The sequence below is a fragment of the Botrytis sinoallii genome, assembly GCF_014898435.1.
Source record: "Botrytis sinoallii strain Bc 23 chromosome Unknown BSIN_005, whole genome shotgun sequence".
In the NCBI taxonomy this organism is placed as follows: domain Eukaryota; kingdom Fungi; phylum Ascomycota; class Leotiomycetes; order Helotiales; family Sclerotiniaceae; genus Botrytis; species Botrytis sinoallii.
This window is the reverse complement of record NW_024066032.1, coordinates 2671380-2681989: the sequence shown is the minus strand read 5'-3', so window position 1 is coordinate 2681989 and position 10610 is coordinate 2671380. Positions and strand designations below refer to the sequence as shown.

General features: G+C 42.3%; 3 protein-coding genes across 3 annotated transcripts; 2 read left to right on the top strand and 1 right to left on the bottom strand.

Moving 5' to 3' along the window:
- Nucleotides 1–1790: 1790 nt before the first annotated feature.
- On the top strand, nt 1791–2323 carry EAF02_003849 (uncharacterized protein; the record flags this gene model as incomplete). Its single annotated transcript, XM_038899897.1, has 2 exons — nt 1791–1804; nt 1870–2323. 2 exons carry the CDS (start codon nt 1791–1793, stop codon nt 2321–2323), a joined length of 468 nt encoding a protein of 155 aa, XP_038760824.1.
- A 1192-nt stretch (nt 2324–3515) lies between these two features.
- On the top strand, nt 3516–6281 carry EAF02_003848 (uncharacterized protein; the record flags this gene model as incomplete). The annotated part of the gene is made up of 6 exons (XM_038899896.1): nt 3516–3714; nt 3919–4035; nt 4165–4443; nt 4499–4660; nt 4731–5321; nt 5380–6281. The coding sequence occupies 6 exons, from the start codon at nt 3516–3518 to the stop codon at nt 6279–6281; spliced, it is 2250 nt and encodes a 749-aa protein (XP_038760823.1).
- A 366-nt stretch (nt 6282–6647) lies between these two features.
- Nucleotides 6648–7960, bottom strand: EAF02_003847 (uncharacterized protein; the record flags this gene model as incomplete). Its single annotated transcript, XM_038899895.1, has 4 exons — nt 6648–6795; nt 6999–7012; nt 7099–7232; nt 7291–7960. 4 exons carry the CDS (start codon nt 7958–7960, stop codon nt 6648–6650), a joined length of 966 nt encoding a protein of 321 aa, XP_038760822.1.
- Between the last annotated feature and the right edge of the window lie 2650 nt (nt 7961–10610).

The window sequence follows — 10610 nt, the reverse complement described above, 5'->3', positions numbered from 1 at the left end:
TGCAGGGGCTTGCATTTTCAAAACCCACTGTATGAACCCTTGGTCTTACCATACCCCAAGGGTTCCATATAATGAAAATCTGCAGTGTAATCGTGAAGTTCTTGAAAAAAAGAAGATTAGGTAGTGATGAAGGAGAATAAGCCCAACTTAAATTTTGTTTCGAGTCATCTGCACATGCACATATTCACAATTCCACGTAGCAATTGCCGGTGGCATTGTCGAGGTTAACGGTATCAACATTGTACGGAACTGCAGAGCAAGACGAGATCCATCCTTTTTTTGTGGCGGCCCTTTTACGAGTAGGAGGACAGTTGGGCAACATCGATTTGGCACTGGAAAATACTAGACGTGGAAATGTGTGTTGAAGAGGATTTCGGTGTGGTGATACGACTCTTTGCATCTTGAGGCGGTAAGAACAGCACGAAGTGAACGGATAAAATATCTAAATTGGAGCGTAAAGAAGTTTTGATGCACATCTCTCGTCATGCGGTACCAAAAATTAGTACAGACTCTGTACACTGATTCCAATCACTGCTTCTACGTGAACATGAAAATTTCCTCGTCGGTCTTGGTAGTGTAGGCAAGTAGCCATTGTTCTGGGTATCCCTAATCAATGTAACCGTTTACCTTCTGGCTGGGTTTTTTTGCTGGCGTTCACCTGACATAAGACTGCAGAATCCTAGTAATTGTATGAACTCCGGGTAGGCAAATTGGATCGCTTTCCTCATCTCAAAATAATAAGTTCTTCCAAGATATGTAAATAGCAAGAAATGGCGTGATTGTTTGAAAGGCAAACAAACATTCTCACGCATGCCAGCGCAAATATAATTCAGAATCACGCATGCTGCGCGCATTATGCACACCGAGATTTGGAATCCTTCAGCGCCCTGTCTGAGCAATACCGCTGCAAAAGCGCCCAAGATGAAAACATGAAGAGGCTGCAGCCATCCGTCATCTGGAACCGCTCCCGCAATGGGAGCGAAATTTTTTTTCCATATTGACTCAACCGAAATCTCACTGTTATTCTCCACGAGAGTCTTAGCTGTATTACGATGGCATTGCCCGAGTGATGTCTCAGAAATCTCATGGAAAGGGTGCGTTGGGTAGCCATTCGCACGAAGAAGAGATGGAAAGTAAGGGTGGTCAATTCCTGGAGTGGTGTCGGAAGCCTACATGATAATATCATGAGCTAGCAGCATAGGCATCGACAGCGAACGGATTCCTTGGTTATCTAGACTATGATATATGCGGCTTGGAAAAAATAAGGCGTTCTAGAAGATTGCAATCATGCGGCACTGGAATTTCCTGGGATAAAGATGGTCTCTACTGGATCAGAAGCTTCCAACATCGAATCTATCGGATGCAATACTGCGTCTTTAATCCAGCAGATACCACTTTTAGCCACCAAAAATCAATAACTGTGTGATTGTTCTCGAATTACAGATGCCGCTCACGGTACAGGGACTAATCGTTTAAACACAACCTTTGTCCTGTAGGGTTAAACTCTCGAGTCTGCATCGACATGGGAACTGGACCAGTGCCAGGCCTAATAGCTATCGAGTATATTACACTATCAATAATGACCGAATTGCCATTGCAGGATCTCTGCACGTCGAAGATAGGTTGTGTCATAGAATCGTTGCTACCCACCGGTTCCCAACTAACAATTTTCAGAGAGCTTCGTTCTTGGCAATTCGAAGCATATCTTAAAAAGATGACACTGTCCCACTCTGTGTCAACGAGTTAGTGTTATAGAAAGATAATCAACAGTTACTCCATCAAGGACAAAAATGACAAAGAAGTCGTGAGCTTTCCATCCCTGCACAGATTCACAACTATATTGCTTGGGTACTAATTGACATCCGACAGAAAGAAGGTCATTGTGCACAAGACAAGTCATGTTGCCAAAAAGCACAACACAGGCACAGTCTCAAGTACAGCCGACGAGCCCATTGGCATCGGCGGGAAGGCGCATGGCAAAGTTCGTAGCCATGCAAACTCCTTGACCTCTCATGAGAAGTCGTCCAATGCCGAACTTGCGGAAGAGAACAAAGGATTTTCTGATTTACATTCTGATCAGAATTCCCAAATTCCTACTTGCGATTTCTGTACTAGAGAATCGGGCATTTGTGGGGACTTTTCAGGAGGTGGCCATGACTACGACACCGAGTCCGATAACACCGGTGGACACGGATATACTACCGATATGAATAAGCCTGGGGACAGGATACAATTGCAGCTCTGGTCGTACGAGACTTCTCAAATAACCGTCGCTGAAAAATTAGAACAGAGAAAGTGGTGTGGTCCATGTCAGAAACTTTGAAAGACTAAATAAGCCAGCATCAAAGTTTTCACTTTGGGTAAGAGTTCCCGTGCCTTCATATTCTCAATGCATAGGCTGATATGAATCCATTTGAAAAGGATTGGTATGAGTGTTGGAACTTTGATTGGAATATAAAAGGGCGCGTTTGCTTGAGCAGGCAGTGAGGTGGCAAGGAATATTGTGTGAGATGTGACATGAGAGATGTCTGATGAAACTAGGAGTTTGATCTTGAAGAAATTTTTCTAATTGTCTCTCGTATTGAAACAAAAGCGTGGTGGTTTGTTCTAATCTTTTGAAACTGTTGTTAAAGAGAAGGTTGGGAAAGTAACATTGTCGAGAGAATTAAAAAGCACGCAAGTGGACATTTATTATTGCAGCTTATCTTATCCATCCAATCAAATACTCTGTGTGCAAAAATGGCTTAAAATGGTAAGGCTTAGGTTTGTTCGGCGCCACGTCTTGTGGATTATTAGCAGCACAACAATAGTTGCAGCGGTAGTTGCAGCGGTAGCCGGAACGGTAAACTTGCAGCTAGCTGCTAACCTTAGCTAACCAAGCACAAACTTTATTCCATCCAACGAAAAGTATCCCCAAGTATGCTTTGTACTTCCTCCATACATCACAATTAAACATCACAACAAAATCGATCGTATTGCACGATTGTCATAGCAATTCTTGCCCTGTAGTACAAATGTTATGTACTTTGTATCTGGTGCTGCATAATTCACCTGCTTTGACCGCCTTAGTCTCTGAGCTCCTTCATAGGCCTCATCGGCAGCAGGTAGTCCTCTGCTTAGCAAAGAGTACGGTGAAAATCATTCAGGTACAGAACCAATCAAGCGTGGGTTGCATGGCGAAATGAAGCTTTTACCAGGTTTCTCTCCGATGAATGCTGTTATCCATGCTTATCGAGATTCGTGATATGTAATGGCAGTATGCAGCACCATCACACTTTACCCGAAGAAGAAGGTCGGAAGGTGGACAATTCCCATTGGAGTATAGAACCTGCCAATATGGCATTAGGAGATCTTGGCCAATTTGATGGCAATCAAGATATATCAATATATATGTCAACGACAATGCTCTGATTCACTTTTTAATTCACCTTCATTCCCTTGTTTCTCTCTCTTGTCTTCCCCATTACCTTTTCCGAGGTGGTTTCGGGCTTGCCATTTTTTGATCTTCAATCAAAATGCCTTCCTCAAATATGGCTTTGTTTCTTGCCGTTCTGGCTGGAATGCCATGCAGTCTGGCAGGCAAAACACACGGATACGGACACGGCGACAATTCAACAATTAGTGGTACAGCTACTGGTACTGGTACACCTACACTCGCAGCTTGCGGGATTGTTAGTAGCCTAGCATCTGTTGCTAAAGTCGCCACCCCATCAGGTATGTGAAAGTGCATGAGAGATTTAATCTCAAGAGTGAAGATATGTACCGAGTGGTCAGACTACTTATACAGAGTTTGCATCCCAAAACAAACTCAATGTCCAAGGTTACTTCTAAAGCTCCTGTATGAATTGAGCATAATATACGACAGAGCGATGTCAACTAAATTTCGTTGATCTTGAGACTGACTGTTTTGTCCTTTAGCTACACCCACAGTTGATGCTAAATTAGCCCACGACTGTCTTAATTCAGTACCATTGAATGTCACTGCAGCCATTGAATATGTTACAGGATTAGAGCCGTATATTCAATGGCAGTCAGGTATGTGTCATCTGTCACTCTTTGTATTTTTAGAGATTCACCTTGACTGGAGGGGCCTCTAGCATTATGCCCAATTAGACTCTCCTTCATGGAAGCTCTTAAAGTAGACTCTTTGACTGACTTTGGCAGATCTCGTGGATCTCAAGGACCCACCAGCAGATTACTTTTATCCTCCATATGACCCATTGGCCAAACTTGCTTCTGTGAAATCAAATCTTGAGAAGGGTGGCGTGTACGCAAATGAGTATGAATTTCAACAAGATTTGTATCAAGTCTTTACCCCGGCACACGATGGACACTTTGTAGTCTATCCAGATCTTCTCACGGCTGCTTTTGAGTGGCGCCGTCAGAGATCTTTAGTGTCTATCAGCAGTGATGGAGTCGAAGTTCCCAAAATCTACCTATATGGTTAGTTTGAAGACAATATCTGATGTCAAAACAACAGCACTAATAAATTATTTAGAGGATATCATTTCTGCGCCATCGGAAGCATCTGAGGTCACAGAAATAAACGGCGTTGATGCGGTAAAATATGTAGAAGACTGGATATTCCAAGCCTCTTTCAATCAAGATGCAGATTCTGCATACAATACCATGTTCTACGAGAAAGCATTTGTTGCAGGAGGTAAACATAGCCCTTCCCATACACTATTTCACTTTTGTTTTGTGTGGGCTATGCTAATTCTACTCACCAGGCGTTTCTAAGGGATACTTCGCATCCGGTGGTCGAGTCAGATACATATATCCAGGCTCAAATACTACCTTTGGCTTCGAAAATGGCACAACTTTGGTTACAGAGAACTATGCCGACGTGAAAGGAGACTTCACTGGTGTCACTGATGGAAAGTCGTTTTACCAAAAGTTTTGCGTGCCATCCACAACTGAATCCGCTGAAGCTACTGCATCAGCGCCTGCAGCCGCTACTGTGACAGCTACTGGATATCCGACGCCCGTCGTTATCACTAATGACACTATCGTCAGTGGATACTATCTAAGTGAACCTGGCTTCGAGGATGTTGCAGTCTTGAGTCTTCTGGCATTCGAATCTGAATCGGTTCCAGAATTTCAAGCCGTCACCCAAGCCTTCCTTGCGGACGCAGTACGAGATGGAAAGACAAAATTGATCGTCGACTTACAGGCAAATCCGGGTGGTTACATTTTGCAAGGCTATGATGAATTCCGACAACTCTTTCCTCACATTGTTCAAGATGGAAATAGTAGAATGAGAGAACATGAAACTTTCCTTACGATATCCAAGATATTTTCAGAAGACATTCCGGCAGATTGTAAGTGAAAACCCATCAATCTTTGATAATTCCACATTCAAAGCTAACTTCATGCAAGATGACCCAAACACAGCTTCGTCAGACTTGATCAACAAGTACGAAACATGGTTCAACTACCAATACGATTACAACTTGACTAATCAACCATTCTTGACCTTCGAGGATAAGTTCGCTCCTCATGTTTACAAGGGTGATAACTATACGAACCTCATGCGCTGGAACCTTAATGATCCTCTTACGACTGTGAACTCCACATATGGTTTGGGTATTGAGGTCTCCGGATATGGATCCTTAAGTAACTTGACCCAACCATTTGCCGCCGAAGATATCGTCATGATCTACGACGGCTATTGTGCCTCAACGTGTACTATTTTCAGTGAATTCATGCGAATTCAAGCAGGTGTCAAATCCATCGCTTTTGGTGGTCGACCTTCGAGCGGCGCCATTCAAGGTGTAGGTGGTATCAAAGGAGCACAAGTAACTGACTTCGATGATATATACTATTATGCACAACTTGCTGCTTCATCTCCAAACGCAACACCCGAAGATATCGCCATCCTAAACCGTCTCACAGCCTTCCCAATTGGAAGAAGCACCGCTTCATCAATTAATCTGAGAGATGCTATTTACCCCGATAATGTCAACGATGGACTTCCAGCTCAGTACGTAGTTGAAGAAGCAGACTGTAGATTGTACTGGACAGCACCCATGATCACAGACGTAGAGAAGGTCTGGGAGGCTGCTGCTACAGCGGCTTGGGGCGGCGGTGCTTGCGTTGCAGGTGCTGGCTTGCCGTATGGAAAGAGAGATGTATTGAGTAAAAACTCGAAGACTAAGGAGAAGAAGCCAGCGATTAACAGAAAGAGGGAGAGGAATACCCTGAAAATGAAGAAGAGGGATGAGAATGTTGAGAAAGATCCATTGTGGAATGCTAGACATGGAAAGAAGATCATTTTGTAAGGTAAAAAACGAATTAACACTTATTTGGATGGGTATTACAACCTTTTAGGGTATCTAAAGTAATCTCAATTCAGTATCGGGGATACTCGATAATACTGTGTTTCCTAGTGACATGTATTATTTTGTCGAAATAATTGTGAGATTTGTTAAATGTCTTTCTGGTGCTGAACTCTCGTTTAATCTGAGGGGGAATGATTTGAATGTTTAGGCTTGATTGAAACATTCAGACGTCCACCCTTTGAATGTCAGCCGATATCTTCCGAAGTCTTTCGGTCTATACTTTTTTTCTCTTTTTTTTTTAGAATAACCTTCACTGCAGGTGGTTCTATCAATTGAAAGAACTTGCCCTATTTCATAAGACGAAGTCTAACACCAGTTATCTTCGGCAGAATCTTCGGCGGAGGCAAACTCCTCCGATGAACCTTGCCACCCCGAGAAATCAGCACCGTCATTACTTGTGTCCAAATCACCTTTCTCACTTCCATTGACTGTAGTACTGTTGCGAATCACATAGCTATAATAAAAGTATCATTCACTAGAGTCTCAAACTTGCACAAGTAGGTAGTTCATATATATGCATTTCCAGAATCTGCATTTGAATAGTTCAAATACAGCTTATTTGAAGTATTCTTCCTCAAGACACTGAAGATGATTCCAAATCCACAAAGAAGCAACCCCATGATCCACATGAATATTTCAAAAAAGTCCCAACGGTACCTTTCAACGTTATCCTATCTCGAAATTTAGCACAAAGCCTCTGAACCATAAAAATGAGAAGATGGTCTCAATCTGAAGAGCTAGTGAAAATCAAGCTAACCTTTCGCAAAATAATAGTCTGTCTAGCTCTCTTAGACTCTACTATCTCGTCTAAATGACCATCTTCAGCCATCACATATGTCCTCATCTCCGCTGGCTTAAATCTTCGCCAAACTGGCTGGATCGTGTGAGAACCTGTATCAACGAGATTAGTTATTGGTGCCCCAATCAACGAGAACGTATCACAACTTACGCGGTAGCAAATACTCCATGAAAGACCCGTGAGAAACCACCACAATATGTACATCCTGTTTCATCTGCATTCGTGGCCCAGTATTCTGTCCAGTACCCTGTATATAGATCCCCTTCCAAAGCCCCCCTCCTTTTTTGATGAGCTTTGAAATGACCAAGATTTGCGTGCGCACAATTTCAGCACGCTGTTTCGTGCGAATAACACTTTTCATTGGCGGAACGACGGGTGATAGAGCAGTAAAATCTACCCCTTTGTGGTCATAACTGTTGGCTAAATCAAGAGTTGCTTGGCGGACGTTGCAAAAGTATGCACCGCTCTCCCTTAAGTCATCATAGGCGACGATTTGAGGTTGTGGATAGATACTGATATTATTGGCGGAAGGGAAAATGTGGAGTGTAGTCTCGAGAGTGCGAATTAAAGGGGATGTGAGGACGAGATTGGGGACGGGACAACGTCTTGTCATCTGCTCTCTAGTAGACTTGGCTTGTTCAATCCCCGTACAGGTAAGATAGGGATCTTGGATGTCGTAAGATTTGGGATTGATTTTTCCATTGAGGTGTCCGAGATTGTGGTATGCCTCTCCGTGTCGCACAAGATGTATGAAAGTTCTGGGTTCGATGTCGGTTTTTCTATGGCCAAAGTACTGCTTTAAAGGGAAACACAGTACCATTCTAAAGTAGGCTTCGCGGCTCAGTTTGATGCCTTGAATTATATCAAAAACGGCTGGAATCTCAAAGAATTTAAGTGGAAACTATGTATCAAAGGTTAGCAGGCTGTAGTCGTTGAGAATTTGCATACTGCTGTCAAGATCTTGGCAGCCACTCTGTATCACTCTCATAGGTTGAGGACATGCAGTCGAATAGATCGCAAATGACAAGTAGAGTTTACATGATCGGTAACTTACTGATGAGAAATAGGTAGTAGCGTATGTAGCTAGCCCCTTTTCGTTGATGGCTGAAGGCTCAAATCAGTGATGGATAGGATCTCGGTTGTGAAAAGACCCTGGATTCAAAAATTGATGGTATGGGAGCTTTTTAATGATTTTTTTTGTACTGCTGGAGGCTCGGAAAGGGCTGATGTAGTTAGGAAGTTGAGTGAATTGAGGTTGCAGAAGGGCCAGACGGATAGAGCTCAGGGGAGAAAGAAAGCTCAGTGAGCTAGATATGGTGGTAGAAATCTAATTTGAATTTATCCGATTTGCTATGATTCAAACAAGTGTGATCTAGAAGGGGAGAAAAGGTTCCCTTGAGAGATATGAGAAGAATAAAAGCAGTGTTAACGTGATTTGATTTGAAACGGAATATTTGAGGTACCGAAAGAGACTAAAGCGATCAAGAACTATTGAGAGGTAGCTAGAAAAGTGAAGATTGGAAAAGGAGTGACGTAGAGCTTTTCAGTAATAGTAATGCTTTTTGAGTCGGCAGTGCTGGCAAATAGAATTGTTCAAAAGTCAATTCTGGGGAAAGTTTTTTATTTAAATGCTTGGTGATGGAAGGTGAATCATCACAGTAATTCACTTCTTTAAGAACAAGTGAATGAGGACAACAATTCAGTAGGTGACAATGTTTCATCTTCTACATAAAATGGTGAATTGACCCCCTCTACCAAGGTGGATTATGATCATACCAATTAGCAAATACATACACAAGTTTTGATACACTAATATCAATAGCTACCAAATACATATATGGCACGCTGGAAGCTACAAAGGCAGCATAGCACGCGATAAAAGAGAGAGAGAGAGAGAGATGGAACATACGAGATCTGTACATACGGATGAAAAATCTAGCACCGGTGCGTTGAAAAACTAAGAACCCAACTAGCTTCCCAGTCCATGTCATCTGCTTCTACCGAGACTATCCATTACAACCCAGCCCTACGTTCACTTTCTTTTCATCTCTGCTAGTTCAACCAAGGTGACTAAAGCTCAAGGAATCTATAACCATGCTGTTTTTACTGTTCATTTGAAATCAGAAACTGTCCATGTCCGCATTTCAAGCATCGAATCCAGCACCAAAGCTCAGATGGTTTTGACTTTCCGCTTTCTCGCTGGAAGCGACACACTCTTTAATGACGCAAGAAATCTTATGAGCATCAATAACCGAGCAAATACCGTTGAAATTGTCTTTGAATCGCCAGAAGACCAGCTACTGTATAATAATGACGCCAAGAAGTGCATTTTTCAGACGCCATGGCAAAGTTCATGAAAATTTTATGTTCGAGCAATTGTTGGATTTTCCACGTCCTCCGCTACCTGGATTTTTGAAACTATGTCAGGGTCATCGAAGGCGTAGTTGGAAATGCTGATGTACCATCAGCGGGTGTATAGATTGGCGTGACACTCCTCAATTTCCAATTTTTTAAACAAATTTATTCTTTAATTGTGTGATATCAAGTTTTATGTTTTGGTTGTTCTATTTCTAGTAGATAGTTGTCACAATTTCTAAAACATATAAATTAATATATCAAAAGATATCCACGAGTCAATTTTTTATAGTGTCTTGTTAGTCCGTACACCCTCTGGTGTACCAACGTAAAGCCTATAAGATAGATCAACTGAATTTCAATCACCCCGATACCTGATGCAGTTACAAGTATGGACTGACTCACAACCACTACCATACTTATTCATGCGTTCCATTGAAGGAGCACCAAATGCTCGATAGAGCGTCTAAGTGAGCGAGGTCGAAAAGAAGCGCTTGTGTAACGGCGTGCGCAGCTGATGCTCTCTTAGTTCCCTTTCTGCTTGGAATACAATGCAATAACAGGACGTGACCGAATAAGATAACACAATAGGAATACAAAGATTAGACCGAGTCTAGAGATATTCAAGACACTAATGTGAGTATCTACCCGGTGTTAACAACAAATGCCGGGCAAGACAAACAATTCTACAAAATAAGTGAGAACTACAATCCACATGTCGAATCACTGATATCGATGCTAATCCACAGAAACGAACCGATTCTTGAGATATATTTTTATGATAGCCCGGCATTCATTTGCATGTACAACATCACAAAGTAGCATACTGCATCTTGTATTGCATGATATGCACACATTCAGCTCAAGAACGCCATCAAGGGTTTGTGCCCAGGTGTTCTCGGCTAGTACTAACTAGGGTTATCTCACATTCCATACACTAACATTGTTGTGGCTGCTAATCCGGTCAAGATTTAATTTAAGAAGATAGTATAAAGTGACATCATGTATTGCAAACTATGTCCAATACGAAAAGAAGACATCGAGACATGCCAATCATGTAACCTAAGCGCGACCGGATAGCACATTGCTGCAACGACCTTTCTAAAGAGATAAGT